Source organism: Panthera pardus, unplaced genomic scaffold (genome assembly GCF_024362965.1).
Source record: "Panthera pardus isolate Hobbes unplaced genomic scaffold, ASM2436296v1 HiC_scaffold_7, whole genome shotgun sequence".
Classification (NCBI taxonomy): domain Eukaryota; kingdom Metazoa; phylum Chordata; class Mammalia; order Carnivora; family Felidae; genus Panthera; species Panthera pardus.
Window position 1 is genome coordinate 16,081,828 of NW_026527002.1, and position 18,039 is coordinate 16,099,866.

The 18,039-nt window shown below is 37.0% G+C and overlaps 1 protein-coding gene across 6 annotated transcripts in view; it reads right to left on the reverse strand.

Annotated features, from left to right (window-relative positions):
• The window catches only part of PDE7A (phosphodiesterase 7A), a 150,146-nt gene that overhangs the window by 52,222 nt on the left and 79,885 nt on the right, over nt 1–18,039 (reverse strand). For all 6 annotated transcript variants that reach the window (XR_008420062.1, XR_008420063.1, XM_053896555.1 and 3 more), the window contains exons 2-3: nt 10,777–10,837; nt 7,176–7,259 (exon numbers count right to left, since the gene is read on the reverse strand). Coding sequence is in view for 4 of the 6 variants with exons in the window: in XM_019421232.2 (XP_019276777.1) it covers nt 7,176–7,259; nt 10,777–10,837 (145 nt within the window). In the remaining 2 variants the exon portion in view is untranslated. The remainder of the gene's footprint in view (nt 1–7,175; nt 7,260–10,776; nt 10,838–18,039) is intronic.

Consider the following 18,039-nt stretch of genomic DNA (forward strand, 5'->3'; position numbering starts at 1 on the left):
CTGGAAGACAGTTTGGCAGTTTCTAACCAAACTAAACATACTCTTTGCCATATAATCCAGCAATCACACTCCTTGGTATTTATCCAAAGGAGTCAAAAACTTATATCCGCACAAAAACTTGCATATAGATGTTTGTAGCAGCTTTATTCGTAAGTGCCAAAACCTGGAAGCAACCAAGACGTCCTTCAGTAGGTAGGGGAGAAATAAACTGTGGTACATCCAGGCAATGGAATATTATTCAGTGCTAAAAAGAAAGAAGCTATCAAGTCATGAAAAGGTAAGGAGTAATCTAAAATGAGTATTATTCATGTTAAAAAAAGCCAATCTGAAAATACAGACAATCTGCCTGTATTTGCTACATCTGTTTTCCTGTTTTCTTAAATTCACTTAATCGTTACCTACTGTATGTTTCCACGTATATGACATTCTGGAAAAGGCAAAGCAATTGATAAAGTAAAAAGATCATTAGATGCTAATGGTTGGGGAAAGGAGGGATAAATAGGTGGAACACAAAGGATTTTTAGGGCAATAAAAATTCTCTACATAACAATGGATACGTGTCATTACATATTTGTCCAAACCCATAGAACGTACAACACCTAGAGTGAACTCTAATGTAAACAATGGACTCTGGGTGATTATGATGTGTCAATATAGATTCATCAATTCTAATCAATATATCACACTTGTTGGTGATGTTGATAGTAGAGGAAGCTATGCATCTGTGGTATGGGGGTATGTGGTAAATCTCTATACTTCCTCTCTATTTTGCTCTGAACCCAAAATTGTTCTAAAAAATAGTCTTTTAAAGAAATATAATAAACCCATGTTAACATAAATAACATTTTTATTTAAAAAATGTTTTTTCCTAAACAAAAAATTAATCAAAATTATTCCTTTTTTTTTTTTTCATTTTAGAGAGAAAGAGAGAGAGCAAGCAGGGGAGAGGGGCCGAGGGAAAGAGAGAATCTCAAGCAGGCTCCATGCTGAGCTTGATCCCATGATGCTGGAATCACAATCTGAGCTGAAATCAAGAGTCAGTTGGATGTTCAACCAACGAAGCCACCCAGGAGCCCCAAATCAGCATTATTCTTAAGCAGTCTATTTTTATTCTTAATTTCCCTTGTATCTGTTAAGGATTCCCCCCTACCCTTAGTTTTTAAGTATTCATCATAGCTTAATTTAATCCCTTGACTGAGTTAGCCGGCATTATCGATTTTGTTGCAAAGAGTAATTATTTAGTTTATTTTTATTTTAGGTTTTAACTCATTAATTTCTGTTTTTTATCTTTACTAACTGCTATCTTCATCGTTCCTTAGGTGTACTTTGTTATTCTTCTTCTAACTTCTTGAACTTGACTATTTAATTCACTTATTTCATTCTTTCCTGTATTTATTTATTTATTTGTTTATTTAAAACGTTTTATTTAAAATGTTTATTTATTTTTGAGACAATTCGAGAGACAGAGTGCAAGTGGCAGAGGGGCAGACAGAGGGAGACACAGAATCTGAAACGGGCTCCAGGCTCTGAGCTGTCAGCACAGAGCCCGATGCAGAGCTCGAACCTACCAACCGTGAGATCATGACCTGAGCCGAAGTTGGGTGCTTAACTGACTGAACCAGTCAGGTGCCCCATTTTTTCCTGTTTATAAATGTAAATATTTTTAATGCCATGAATTTTCCCATAAGCACTGCTTTAACTGAATTTCACCGTTTTTTTCATGTGTAGTCTTAATGATCATTTTTTAATAGTCTGCAAAATCAGATTTCATCTCCTCTTTGACTCAAGCATTTATTTTAGAATTTAAAAAATTTCCAGGTGTCCAGGTCTTTTTGTTTCCCAGTCTTGCTATTAATTTCTGTCTTTAGTGATCCTACTTCCCTTGACAGCTGCCTCTCTCTTTCCTTTTCTTCGCAGTGAAAAGTCTCTAAAGGACTTTCACTTGTCTGTATTTGCTACATCTATCTTCCTGTTCTTTTAAATTCATTTAATCATCAGGTTTCCCTTATCACCACCTCTATCTACATCACTAAGTCAATTCTTCTTGCTCATTTTATTTGACTTATCAGTATAATTTGGAAAACTAAATACGCCCAAATTTGATTTTTTTTGTTATGATGTGAATAAGGGGTCAAGATTCGTGATTTCCCATATGGGTAGCCAATTGATTCAGCATCATTTATTTTAAAAAAATTTTTTTCAATGCTTATTTCATTTGAAAGAGAGAGAAAGAGTGTGCACACAAGTGGGGGAGGGGCAGAGAGAGAGGGAGAGAGAGAATCCCAGAGCCCAGCGCAGAGCCTGATTTGGGGCTCGATCTCACCAACTGCAGGACCATTTATTGAAAAGATAATCTTTTCCACTACATTACTACATTTGTAACCAAACATCCCCAATATGTGTGCATCTGTTTCTGAAATTTACAATGTTTCATTAGCCTATTTCTCAGTCCTTGAACCAATATCACACTACCTTAACTATAACTATAACTATAGTTTATAACAAGTCTTTAGAACTGGGAGGAATATAAAACTTCTATAACATGGTTCTTATTTTTTCTGATTGTCTTGACTAATTTGGGCTTTTTCTTTTTTTTCAAGATTTTATTTCAAGTAATCTCTACACCCAATGCAGGGCTCAAACTCACAATCCTGAGATCAAGAGTCACACATTCCACCCACTGAGCCAGCCAGGTGCCCCTGGGCTTTTTAAATCTTTATGTAGGTTTTACAGTGTGTCGATTCTACCAAAGGGGAAAAAAAAAAAAAAACCCTGCTGGGATCTTTATTGTGATTTCACTAAATCTACAGGTCAATTCAAGAAAAACTACCATCTTTAAAATATATTCAATCTTCCAATCCATGAACAATAGTATATACTTCTGTTCACTTAGGTCTTCTTTTCCTCTATAATATCTTATAGTTTCCTATGCAGAGTCATATGCATCTCTTGTTAGACTGATCCCTACATATTTGATCTTTCATTGATGTAAATTTAAATTGTTATTTCAATTTTTGCCAATGATGCTTTACAGAAATACAACTACATATTGACTTTGCACCCTTCAAATTTGCAAACTCACTTATTACTCCTAATAGTTTTCTAAGTACATAATCATGTCATCCATAAATAGTGACACTTATACTTCTTTCCTAATCTTTATACCTTTTATTTCTTTTTCTTAAATTACAGTACTAGCTAGAGACTCCAAAATAATACTGAATAGAAAAGGTGATAAATGACATTCTTTTTTTTTTTTTTTTTTTTTCAACATTTATTTATTTTTGGGACAGAGAGAGACAGAGCATGAACGGGGGAGGGGCAGAGAGAGAGGGAGACACAGAATCGGAAACAGGCTCCAGGCTCTGAGCCATCAGCCCAGAGCCTGACGCGGGGCTCGAACTCACGGACCGCGAGATCGTGACCTGGCTGAAGTTGGACGCCCAACCGACTGCGCCACCCAGGCGCCCCAATGACATTCTTTATATATTGGTCTTTCTGTGACTTTTCTCCTTTATTCTATTAATAACACGGCTAATTATAATGTCTGGTTTTTGAATGTTAAGCCAATCTTATATTTCTGGGAAAATAGAAATTGGGTCAAAATATATTCTTTTTCCTAAAAATTGCAGATTTAATTTGATAGTATGTTATACTTTCATCTATATTCGTGAGTGATACTGGCTGTAATTTTCTATTCTTGTCATATCCCTGCTAGGTTTTAGTAGCAAGATTATGCTGGCCTATAATAAGTTGTGAAGTGTGTCCTTTTTTCTCTTATTCCTGGAAGAGTTTGTGGGTGAAATTTTAGTTTGATATTTATTTTTTTCCATCACTTTGAAGCTAACTTTCCTTTGTCTTCTAGCTTCTTAGTTTCTGTTGAAACAGAATCTGTTTCTGGCAATCTCATGGCTGCTCCTTTGAAGATAATGATTTTCTTTCTCTGTCACTACTTTTATTTCCCGTTCTCACTACTTTTACTTATTTATTTGGTTTACTTTTCCATTTTGCATGTCTTTTTTCTTTCTTTTTTTAAGTAGGCTCCGTGCCCAGTGTGGGGCCTGAAGTCACTATCCTGAGATCAATACTTGCATGCTCTACTGACTGAGCCAGCCAGGCACCCCTTTTCTTTTCCATTTTGGAAAAGAGTTTACTCTCAGGTTTAAAATGCCCTATATACATAGATAGATATAGATGTGTGTGTGTGCGCGCGTGTGTGTGTTTCTATTTAAATTCGTTAGTTAACATACAGTGTAATATTAGTTTCAGGTGTACAATATAGTGATTCAACACTTCCCCACAACACTCAGTGCTCATCACAACAAGTGCCCTTCTTAATCCTCATCACCTATTTCACTCATACTCACACCCACCACCCCTCTGGTAACCATCAGTTTGTTCTCTATAGCTAACAGTCTGTTAGTTTGCCTCCCTCCCTCTCTTTTTACTCCCCCATTGGTCATTTGTTTTTGCTCACATATGAGCGAAATCATTTCTGATTTTGGTTTCTACTTATACTGTGCTAATCTACTGTGGTTTTCTTGTAATGCTACTGTACTTAAGATTCATAATGCTTCTTGAATCTGTACGTTAATGTGTTTTATCAAGCTTTAGAGATTTTTCAGCCATTACCTTTCCAAAGACTACTTCTGCTATATTTTCCCATTCCTCTCCTGGGACCCTAATAACCTTTTTAACACATTTTGTGCCAGATTAAGGATAGAAGATTAAAAAACTTTTAACCTTACTCTCTTTGACAAGTGGGGTCTATGTCCTCTGTGCACGAATCTGAGCAAGCTGTGTGACACAGCTGATCAACAGAATACGAAAATGTGCCAGTGTCCATGCCCACATGGTCAGAGACCAGGTGTTCCCATACTTCCTCTCTTTTCGAATGCTTGCTCTGGGTGAAGCCAGCTGCCATGGAAGAAGGCCAACTACCCTGAGACTGCCATTTATGGAAAGAAAGAAACGCTGGCCAGCCCCAGAAATACCAGCTACCCTACCCTGGCATCACATACAAGAATGCAGAAGTCATCTTAGATGTTCCAGCTCCAGGAGGGGACATGTGGAGATAAAGCAAGGCCCCAGACTATGGAGCTAGTGGAGCCATCCCAGCCATCTCTAGCTGTTTGAACTACCCCAGCTGAAAATCAAAGCACTGTGAATCACAGACAAATCGAACCTGATATGCTGACTAAATTCCTGAACCTTAGAATCATCAACACAAAAAAAGTTGCTTTATGCCAATAAGTTTTGGAGTCATTTGTTACTTTTGGGAGAGATAATCCTCCACAGAGGATACTTCTGAGTGTCCCTGTACATTCTTCCTGCCAAGACCTGACCAATTTTTACCCGGGCCATTTCTCAGGGTTTTGTTTGCAGCTAGCAACCTCGAGGAATAAATAATATCTTTTTCTGGGACAAAGAGAAGTATTACTGTAAAAAGGGCATCCTCCCCAAGCTCATTACTGCTCAGATGTAATGAAAATTCACTGTGTGCACAGTATCCACATAAAATCCTCCCGGTTGCCACTATGGGATGTGGTGGGGCTAGAGGAGCTGACACAATATGATTTTCATGTTGCCTGCTGTGCCATGAATAAGAAGTCCTTTGCCTCTGACCCAGGAGACTTGTGTCTTCTGTCAGCATCCAGGAAGCGGTAATAGGCTAACTTATTTGTTCAATTATAAGGTAAAATCTTAGATTCTCCACAAGTCTTGACAGATACAGAGCAATAGGTAACTAGAACATATTCCATGCATCTTTTCCATATTTTCTACCTTTTGCCTCATTGTGTTTCATTCTGAATGATTTCCTTTTGACCTAATATTCCAGTCCACTAATTCTCTCTGAATTTGGGGTCTTATTTGCTATTAAAACCATCTCCAATGAGTTCTTATTTAAGGTATGTTATTTTTCATTCTTAAATGTCTATTTGATTCTTTTTTTCACAATTTTCAGTCCTCTACTGAAATTCTCATTCCTTTTTTTTTCCTCCCATCAATATAATAGTCATTTTGAAGCTCATGTGAAAGAATTCCATTATTAGAATCTCCTGTGGATGTTTCTATCATTTCCTCTTCATTTTTGGTCACACTGTCTTACCTCCTTTTGCCTTTTTATTTTTAATTCAGTGTTTTATGAAAAATTTAGAGTTAACCTGAGATTTAGGGTAATGTTACCTTCCTCCAAAGATTAACATTTACTTCAAGTAGGTGGCTAGTGGTACTCAAATCACAGATTACCTTAATCTAATCACAGATTGAGCTATTTCAAAGCCAGATTTATTTCTAAGGGATAGCACTTTGGGGTTCCAATGGCATAAAGGGTTTACCAGGACTGATGCTCCAACCTTGGTGGAGTATTAACACCTGTTTTTGTTTTTCTAGCCTTAAGTGTCCATCAGAAGCTCTGCTCAGCTTCTCACCCACCTTTCCCAGAATCAGTAGATGCTACTCAGAGGAAAAGTAGCCTAAATGCCAGGTTCATTTCTGCCTTCCCAGCATTCCAATACACTCAAATACATGTCTTCCACACTTTGTCCAGTTTTTCTAATTTTTAAAACTGGAGTGTTAATCCAAATAATTTATCCAATATTACCAAAAATGGAACTCCTCCAAAACCAGATGTGTTTAATGTTTAACGGTTTTAGAAGTTCTGTTTTTTCCATTTTCTGCATTATGGGCCTGACCCACACAACACTTGTTTTCAAAATATGCATTCTACCAAAAACCTTTAAGCCTGGAGGTGTATTTTCAAATAAATCAGGATACACGTTGTTAGCTATGAAAATACCTTACAAAATGTCATTTGCACAAAAACATTTTATCTAGGGTAGCGAAGACAAAACATTTGGAATAAAACAACTTAAAAGATTACATATATATCTTATATGAAAGAAAAAAAATGTACCAAAGTATTTCACATTTAAATTAGAAAGAAGAAAAACTATATCAGCTTTCGTATTTTATACTTTCCAATTCTAATTGTCTCTAAGCATTTACTAACATTAGCTAGAAATAAAGTGTCATTTATCATGACCCAGTGTTTTTAAGACATTCAAAACATACTGTTTTTTTGTATTCTTTTTCTTTTGAAAAAGTACATAATTTTATGAAAATGTGAAGTTTACTGAACGCCTAAGAGAAATACCATATATGCCAACACTCACCATGAAAAATACGAAAATCAATATATGGATGAGAACCTCTTCTTTCTGATTCAAATCCTGCTCGACTCCTTACACGTACATCTCCTGGACAAAATCGAGAATAAAACATAAGCTTAGAAGGCTGCCATCTGGGAAGAAGCTCCCATATGCAGCAAAGGTTTATGTGGTATCATACTCACAAGTAATGACCCATTAGTGATATATATGGAATAAGTAGTTGAGAGTGGATTTATGTGAAGGGGTTTACAAATTTTCAATATTGAGTTGTAAGGCTAGATGAGGTTTTTTTTCATCTTCCCTTACAATAATAATAATTACAATCTAAACTTTAAAGTTAGCATTTGAAAACATGACAAGTATATAACAATCCAACCTGATATCTTATTATTCACAAGGAATTTAAAAAATCCTCAGCACAAAACTTTAAAAATCCAGAAAGAAAAATATTAAGTGTCTAGCACCATCCTATAGACTATAAGAGACATGAAAGAAAATATATTACCTATTCTCAAGTACCTTACAATTTTATAAACGTACAGAAAAGTAAAGTGCTAAAGACTTTGCAATAAATGTTTAATTTGATATAACTTTTCTCTTTTCTCATTGACTATGGATATACCCAAGGCCTTTAGTTGGGTCTTAACTTAAACTTCAACCTTTATAAGCCCAGAATTGTTTCTACATGTGTCTATAGGACTTTCGGATCTACTTCTCCACAGAGCAAAATAACCAATGCAACTGTGTACCAGACACTCTGCTCCTTATAGGCATTATTTTAATTCTCTAAGCAACTCTGAGAGGTAGGAATCTTAGTCCCCATTTTACAGATGAAGATATTGAGACTGTGAGAGGTAGCCTGCTCATGCCACAAAGCTAGTGTAAAGGGTGAGTCAGGATTTAAACTTTGCTCTGTGGGCTCCAAAGGCAGCACTTTCCCCACTATACTTCCACAGCCTCCAACTGCACAACCTTTAGGTCTTCAGTCCCTTGAATTCTGCTTGCCTAGAGGGACTTCCTGCTCACTTGTTGTTTCTCTAAATAAGGCCATCATTTCCAACAAGCCTCATGTCATCTGAGTTCACCCCACAATGATTAATCATCTTCCTCACGTGGGGATTCCTTCACCCTGCAACAAACTAAGCTCTTACTGAGCATCCACTACAGGTCAGGCACTGCAAATATACCAGTGACCAAAACACATAAAGTCCCTGTCTCCATGAAATGTATGCTTTCATGGAGACAAATAACATAACAAGTAATAATTTCATTCTATGGAAGATGGCAATAACTAACCTGGAGAAAACTAAAGCAAGAAAAAGGAATATGGAAGGAGAAGTAGGGGAGGACTGACTTACTAGTGTGGTCAGAGAAAACCTCATTGGAAAGGAGGTATCTGAGCAGAGAAGCCTGAAGGAAGTGAGGCAGTGAGCCATGTGGCTATCCAGAAGAAGAAGTTTCCAGGCACAAGGAAGAACAAATAAAATATCCTGAGAAGGGGTATGTTCAAGGTCAAGCAAAGAGGCCAGCATGACTAGAGTGAGGTGAGTGTCAAGTGAGGTCAGAGAGGTAGCAGGGCTGGATCACGCAGGACCTTTGTGGACCATCATAATACCTCTGGCTATCTAAGACAGAAAACCATCAGAAGATTTTGAAGGGAGGAGTGAGACTGATTTAACTTATGTCTCAAAATGTTCACTTTGACCACATAGACTATAACTGACAAGAGGCACAGAGGAAGAGGCAGGGAGACTGGCTAAGGAGCAAACGTAAGAAACAAGGCAATAACTATGGCTTGGTGGGGGGTGGGCATGGAGAGATGTCATTCAAAGGGATGTGCATGATAAGTTCTGGAGGTTTAATGTACAACAATGCAACTATAATTAACAATAAAAAAAATAACTATGGCTTAGATCGGGATGGTAACAGCAGTGGCTGGTGAAATTCTGGATATGTTTTGAAGGTATTAGCAAAGAGGATTTGCTGATAAAGTAGACATGGAGTAGGTAAGAAATAAGAGACAAAAAGGACCTGAAGGTTTCTGATGTGACAACCAGAAGAATGGAGTTACATGTTCTGAGATGGCAAAAGACTGAAAAATGAACAGACTTGGGCAACACAAATGTTTTGTTTAATAGACATATTACACTCATGTGGAAATGTTCTACAGAGTTTAAAAAAAAAATGAGTCTAAAGGTCTGTTTTCAGGAGAGCAGAATCCTGAACATGTTTGCTGAGAGAGATGGAGACTGTAAGGAGGAAAAAGTCACACAGTCGTGAGGAAAAAAAATATGTACCAGAGTAGAATGGAGCTGAGGCAGACATCCAAGGTAAATTAAGGAGGGGAAAAAAGGAAGAAGAGCAAAAATGGGGCACTGGAGAACACTTAGGCTTAAGAGGAAGAAAAAGGTTTCGTGAAAAAGGCAAGCAAACAAACAAACCAGAAAAAGGTGAAGAACATGAATGGCTCAATATCTTAGAAGTCGAGGGAGGAATTCTGAGCATGAGGAAAGGAGTCACGGAAGACTCCTTTAAGAAAAGCAAAGTAAACCTGCCTACTAGAATCTTAAGTTTGTTATTTATTTTGAGAGAGAGAGAGCACACGAGCACAAGCGGGGGAGGGTCAGAGAGGAGAGACAGAATGTCAGGCAGGCTCTGCAACATCAGTGCAGAGGCTGATGCAGGGCTTGAACTCACAAACTGTGAGATCGTGACCTGAGCCGAGATCAAGAGTCGGACGCTTAACCAACTGCGCCACCCAGGTGTCCCTGGAATCTTAATAGTATGTTTTTAATAGTATGAATTAAAGTAGAAGGGATTGACGAGTGTGTGGATGAGGAGAGAAATCTGGCAAAGAGAGGGAGAGAGAAAGAAAATTATACACATATAATCTAAATTCATTTTACCTTACGGACTTGAGGAATATATTAAAAATTTAGGAACAGACACTGGACAAAGACAAATGGTCTTCCTTGCCAGCCACGTGACAACAAAATTCATGCAGTGACAGTACTATGTGATCAGGTATTTCATGGCGTCCTTTTTGTCCATGGACATCTCTTTAGCATTTAGCAACTCTACAAATCTGAAACACTTTTTATGAAGAATGCTCAGAATTCAAAATTTTTTTCAATGTTTATTTTGAGAGAGAGAGGGAGGGGGTGGGGTGGGGAAGAGAGCGTGCATGTGGGGGAGAGGCAGAGAGAGAGAGGGAGACAGAGAATCCCAAGCAGGCTCCGTGCTCTCAGCACAGAGCCCCACACAGGGCTCAAATTCTTCAACTGTGAGGTCATGGCCTGAGTTGAAATCAAGAGTCAGAAGCTTAGCTGACTAAGCCACCCACGCGCCCCTAGAATTCAATTTAAAATTTTGTACTAAAGATAGAGTCCCAGTTATTAAGCCAGAGATTTTTCAATTACTCTAAAATGCCTCTTCATTTATATCACATTCAATATTGGTTTTGAGACTTTTAAACTTCAAAATAATAGATTATTTCTATTGCAAATAGTAATGAAAAGTAACCAAATGAAAGCTATCTCAATCTCAAATAACACTGGATGATAACAAAATTAACTGATATTGGTACAAAATAAATAATGCTTACCTAGCATACGAATGTACAATGCAGTCTGATCAGAACTGTCATAGGAAATCGCTCCACGCCTCTAGGAAAAAAAAACATACATTTTTAATGCATGACAAGTAATGTTATACGAAATTCAACAGACATTATTATTTGTAAAGCACTGTGCAAAAGAAGTTGAATATACAAAGTGAAATTAGATATGGCATCTGCTCTCAAAATCTCTAGTTGTGAGGAAGACAACTGTAATATGATTAAGCAATACCATACAAGTGGATACAGAGTAAGGAACACGCACCAGGTAGAAAGTTAATGGCAGAGTCAGATAAGCCCACTTGGTGAGAGACATTTTGCAGAGGTAGACAGAACTGAAGAAGAGATATGGTCCAACTATTTACTATGCCCTTAATTTAAACACATATGAATAAGCAAACAAGAATCATCATTTGAAAAAAACCCATCAGCTAGAAATAAACGAAACAAAATGAAAAACCAACCAAACGGCCCAGAGGCTAGCAAGAAGTAAGAGAATTTTTTATTTTCTTATTTTTTAAATATTTCTTGATTTATTTTGGTGGGGGGAGGGGAAGAGTGAGAAGGAAAGAGAATCCTAAGCAGCCTCCGTGCTGTCAGCACAGAGTTTAACACGGGGCTTGATCTCACAAACTGGGAGATCATGACCTGAGCTGAAATCAAGAGTCAGACACTCAAATGACTGAGCCACCAGATGCCCTGAGAATTTTTAAAATGTAATTAGTTTACTCAAAGAGATTTGAGAAAACACTGAATCTTTAAAACAATAAACAAAAAATTTTTAAATATATTTTAAAAAGTAAACAGATATGGCAATGTATCTTGCAACATTATTCATAATGGCCCCAAACTAAAAACAACCTGGATATCCAGCAACTAATGAATGGATTAATAAAATGTGGCATATCTAGACCAACGAAGTATTATTCAGACATATAAAAGGTATGAAGTACTGATACACGCTACAACATAGATGAACCTTGAGAACAGTGAAGAGCCAGTCACAAAGGACCATACAGTGTATGGTACTATTGATATGAAATGTCCCAAACAAGCAAATCCATAGAGGCAGAAAGTAGCCTAGTGGCTGTCTAGAGTTGGGAGAGCTGGGGAAAAATGGAGAGTGAATGCTAATGGGTACTGTGTTTCTATCTACGGTAATGAAAATGTTCTCAAATTACCTGTGGTAATGACTGCACAGCTCTGTGAATACACTGAAAATTACTGAATTGTATACTTCAAATGGGTGAATTGTATGGTATATGTGAATTGTACTTCAATAAAACTATTATAAAAAATAACAGGGGGTGCTTCGGTGGCTCAGTTGGTTAAGTGTCCAACTTTGGTTCAGGTTGTGATCTCACAGCTTGTGAGTTCGAGCCCCACGTCAGGCTCTGTGCTGAGGGCTCAGAGCCTGGAGCCTGCTTCGGATTCTGTGTCTCCCTCTCTCTGCCCCTCCTCTGCTCATGCTCTGTCTCTCTCAGGAACAAATAAACATTTTTAAAAATTAAAAAAAAAAACAAATATTACAAATTTAAAATATATATATTAATACAAAATAAATTTTAAGAGCTGAAATACACTCAGCGAGTTCTGCCAACTCTACCTTCACTCTCATCTCCCTTTCTCTATCCCTACTTCTTCCTTCCATCTCAGGTGAGAACACCTCTACACCTGGACTCTTGCAGTGGGCTGCTGACTAGTTTTTCTGATACATCTCTTGGCCTCCAGTCCACTCTTCACACAGAAGCAATAGCAAACAACTCAGCACCTGCTCAAAATCCTCCAATGGTTCTCCACACACTTGGAATAAAGTCCAGCACCAAGCTCTGATTTCTTTTTTTTTTTTTCAATATGTGAAGTTTATTGTCAAATTGGTTTCCATACAACATCCAGTGCTCATCCCAAAAGGTGCCCTCCTCAATACCCATCACCCACCCTTCCCTCCCTCCCACCCCCCATCAACCCTCAGTTTGTTCTCAGTTTTTAACAGTCTCTTATGCTTTGGCTCTCTCCCACTCTAACCTCTTTTTTTTTTTTTTTCCCTCCCCTCCCCCATGGGTTTCTGTTAAGTTTCTCAGGATCCACATAAGAGTGAAAACATATGGTATCTGTCTTTCTCTGCATGGCTTATTTCACTTAGCATCACACTCTCCAGTTTCATCCATGTTGCTACAAAGGCCATATTTCATTCTTTCTCATTGCCACGTAGTACTCCATTGTGTATAAAAACCACAATTTCTTTATCCATTCATCAGTTGATGGACATTTAGGCTCTTTCCATAATTTGGCTATTGTTGAGAGTGCTGCTATAAACATTGGGGTACAAGTGCCCCTATGCATCAGTACTCCTGTATCCCTTGGGTAAATTCCTAGCAGTGCAACTGCTGGGTCATAGGGCAGGTCTATTTTTAATTTTTTGAGGAACCTCCACACTGCTTTCCAGAGTGGCTGCACCAATTTGCATTCCCACCAACAGTGCAAGAGGGTTCCCGTTTCTCCACATCCTCTCCAGCATCTATAGTCTCCTGATTTGTTCATTTCGGCCACTCTGACTGGCGTGAGGTGATATCTGAGTGTGGATCTGACTGGCATGAGGTTTTGATTTGTATTTCCTTGATGAGGAGCGACGTTGAGCATCTTTTCATGTGCCTGTTGGCCATCTGGATGTCTTCTTTAGAGAAGTGTCTTTTCATGTTTTCTGCCCATTTCTTCACTGGGTTATTTGTTTTTCGGGTGTGGAGTTTGGTGAGCTCTTTATAGATTTTGGATACTAGCCCTTTGTCCGATATGTCATTTGCAAATATCTTTTCCCATTTCGTTGGTTGCCTTTTAGTTTTGTTGGTTGTTTCCTTTGCTGTGCAGAAGCTTTTTATCTTCATAAGGTCCCAGTAGTTCATTTTTGCTTTTAATTCCCTTGCCTTTGGGGATGTGTCAAGTAAGAAATTGCTGAGGCTGAGGTCAGAGAGGTCTTTTCCTGCTTTCTCCTCTAGGGTTTTGATGGTTTCCTGTCTCACATTCAGGTCCTTTATCCATTTTGAATTTATTTTTGTGAATGGTGTGAGAAAGTGGTCTAGTTTCAATCTTCTGCATGTTGCTGTCCAGTTCTCCCAGCACCATTTGTTAAACAGACTGTCTTTTTTCCATTGGATGTTCTTTCCTGCTTTGTCAAAGATCAGTTGGCCATACGTTTGTGGGTCTAGTTCTGGGGTTTCTATTCTACTCCATTGGTCTATGTGTCTGTTTTTGTGCCACAAGCTCCGATTTCTAAAGGCCTCCGTGTTCTGCCTACCTCTCGGTCCTTGTGTCCTCTGACCTACCCTCACCACCACGACCCAGCCATACTGGATTCCTTGCTGTTCCTCAACTGCACCACAGACAGATGCAGCCTTTATACTTGTTCTCTCGTCCAGAATCACTGCATCACTGTTCTCTTCTTATCTCTCAGGTTCTAGATGAAATGTCATCTCTCCAGAGAGGCATTCCAAGACTACCAAATCAAAAGTCACCTGAAAGCCACCTTCTCCCATAGCTCTACTTTCCTGCTCTGTATGACACTTAGCTGGTATATGGCTATCTTTGTTTGCTCGTTCTAAAATGGAAGCTCCACAAGAGCAGCAACTGTGTCTGATTTTCCATGGTACCCCTGACCCCTAAAACAGTAGCTTTTAGTAGATTCTAAATAAATTAGTGAATTTATTAAGTTGATGAATAAACTCATGAATACCAGAATTGATATAAAGACAGATTTCAAAATCTAGAAAAAAAAACTGATCAAACCACCTATTGGAAAGACCTTTCTAACTTATCTACAAGACATGTCTAGAAGTCATGAAAGATGGATCAAAATGAGTTCAATAGACATGACAAAGGGCAAATTTCCTCCTACTATATCCAAAAATGGAAGGAACAAAAAAGTGTCTTACAAATCAACTAGAAAGTGATGAATAATAGTGTGGAAAACAGGTCGGACATAAACATATTATTCACAGGAAAAGAAATAATAAGCCCATAAACACAAGATGCTTGACTTCATTAACCAAAGTAATAAACATTAAAGCAATGAGATATTTCTACAAATCAGATTAATGATCTTCTTCCCTCACAAAATTCTGGCATGAGATTTACAACTCCTGAACACATGCCTAGAAATCTCAAGGAAAAATAATCTTTTTACCACTATCACTATAAAGAAATTTACTTTTATCTATAGCCCTTACTTGGATTTAGTTTGCAAAATAATTCCCCAAATCATTATTATCATCTCCTTATAATGCTTATCATGTAAGAGAAAAATGTCAATTAAACTCTTAACACAATTTCAGGTATCCTTACAAAAACAAAAAAGCTTCAAACAAAGATAAATTTCTAATTTCTAACACTGATTGTCTCCAGGGAGCCTGAGGGACAGAGATAGGAGGACTTTTCAATGTTTATCTGTTGAATTCTTTCTCTTTTTTGAGAGAGAGACAGAGACAGCTGAGTGGGGGAAGGGCAGAGAGGGAGACAGAGAAACCCAAGCAGGCTCTGCGCTGACAGTACGGAGCCCAACGTGAGGCTAGAACCCACAAAACTGTGAGATCATGACCTGAGCTAAAACCAAGAATTGGATGCTTAACTGACTGAGACACCTAGACTCCCCTGTTGAATTCTGTAACATGTGCAGTTATTATATATTCACAAAATAAAATTAAAAGTAAAAAGTAAAATAAAAATCTACTACAAAGAAAGCTATAAAGAAAAAAAAGCTTGATCTAAAATCCCAAGGGACTAAATCATACAGAATACACTCATAGCAGCATCATGCTTAAAGTGTCTTCTACCAACAGAGTACTATCCGAAGGAAGCCTACTGCAGTGTAAATTAAAACAGTTTCAGGGTAAACTATTTATTCTGGAGCAAACAGCCACTGTAATCACTTGGTATGAAAAGGCACCTCTCATACTTGCTGTCGATCCTCCCCTAAGACATTTAGCTTATTAGATTACAGGCCTCCCCTTAATACCACCATATTAGAGGAAAACCTAGTAGACTAGAGAGCACACATGTGGAAATAAATATTTCTATCAGCCAGGACATATTAATGAAACTATAGATATCACTATGGAATGCTTGTCATGGCCATCACCTATTAACCTGCTAGTGTCCAATAACAACTTGGATAAACAGGTTGTTAAAACGAATTGTAACTTGTTATCTCTAACAGCCCTCTTTAGGAAAGTGACTGGCCTTACTATCTTCTTTAATATAGGATGACTATTTACTAAAACAGCCACTAATTAGGAATGTAAAATCTCATTATAAGGACTGAGAAAGACTAATATCAGTTCTCTGTTAAAATAATGTAAGTCAAAAACTAGTTAGTTAACAGAATCTAAATTATATCTATGGCATACTAAATTTCTTTTAAGGTAATCCCTTTAGACTTATTTATAGAGGCATTAATTTAGAAATAAGAGTGATAAGGTCTATATTAATCATAAAAACCTGGCAAAAGAATAGAATTTTAAATATGTTAAATTACTTGGTGAAGTACAAATTATTCAAATTATTCTATTCATTACTAATTTAAGTTTTATCCAAAAATAGTTTAAATGCTACATTAAACCACACATAACTCTTATAAAATAAATTCAAATAAGACAATTTTAAAGAATGGACCTTAAAATATATCTATCTGAACCCATCAACAAATATATCCTCAGGGATAATTCATTCATTTATCTCCTCACAGACCAAGATTAAAAATATTATTATTAAAAATATTATTAAATTCTCTCACTAAGCAATTGAGGTAGAATAATCTAAAGTAACACATTTTTGAAAAATATACTGTAAATCATGAAGAACAATAAAAATTTGATTTGCATGTTAGAATTAGTTATTTTAAACCATAGTTATGAGTGCTTTATACACCAACACTGCAGCACAGACGTAACACATATTTTTTAAAGATTACCATTTTAAAGTCATCTGCTAGTAAAATTCTATTTTTAATAAAAATAATAAAACAAAGTTAATCCAAATCCTGTGTCACTGACAGTCATAAAACACTCTGAGCTATCATCCACATTTCTACCTCACCTCACCAGTGAATGGAAATAACTGAGAAGCTTCTACTCGTGACTTTTCTAATTTAGCCATCCTGGGAACAGCTTGTAAAGCAAACCAGTATAGGTCAAAACATGGGCGAGGCTGAGCTAATCAGAAACTGACAGCCACAGCATAAACAAGTTAAATTTTAAGGTTCCAAAGTATCCACTGCCATGCCAACAGGACTTCTGAGTGTCCGGTTAGACACTTGCTCATCTTAAATCAGGATGAATCTCTCTCCCACCAAAGATCTGACTTATGAAGTGAATGTCAAAAGGTGTAAAAATTGTTCCAATATTAGTTAATACATAATTTTTAAAGACAGACCTTTTAAAAAACCGAGCAAAGATATTTTTATCTGTTTTTATCCTGTTTAAGTTTTCCACTAACATGATCTACTGTGCAAAAGTATGTTTATTTCCCTTACATGGAAAAAGTAATAATACATTAACTAACACTTGCTGGACTCCTACTGTGGGTGAGGAACTGTTACAGGTGCTTTCATACAAAATGTCAATCCATACAAGACCTTCACAAGGTAGGTTTTGTTGGCTCCGTTTTGTGGATTTGTAAACCACTGGTCAAAGGGCTCAATCAACAGTAGCACTAAATACGTTTTTTGGTAACATTACCAAACAACAGCACCAGACTACAAAAGATGCAAGTCCAGTCAAAGTTTTAAAAGCAGTTTTCTCTGATGTAGTAAAATGAGCTTTTTAAGGGCATATTCATCTTACACGCGCTAGAGAAACATGCTGGTGTTTGTCTATCTGCATCGATCTACTGAATAATTAGTATCCTTCCCATTCTTCTGGACTATGCAAACATTATATTTTTCAAAAAATAACACAAACTTAAAATGTTAACATTCTTTTTGTTTAAAAACTTAATTTTTTGCTGGTTAGAAAAAAAGTAAAAAGTCTTTGAAAACATCCACAACTCAATTAACGTGTTATTAGTACTAACTTGACCTTCATTCAATAACTTGGTAAACTAATCCTTTAAAAACAATGAGTAAACAGCTGTCAGTGCAACAAAATTAATTCTTAACTTACAAAACACAAGGATTTTAAAAATTTGAGTACACTGTTGTTTTTTTTTAAGAGATTTTTTTAAAAAGAGATTTCTTCAATCATATTCACTAAGACTACTTCACAT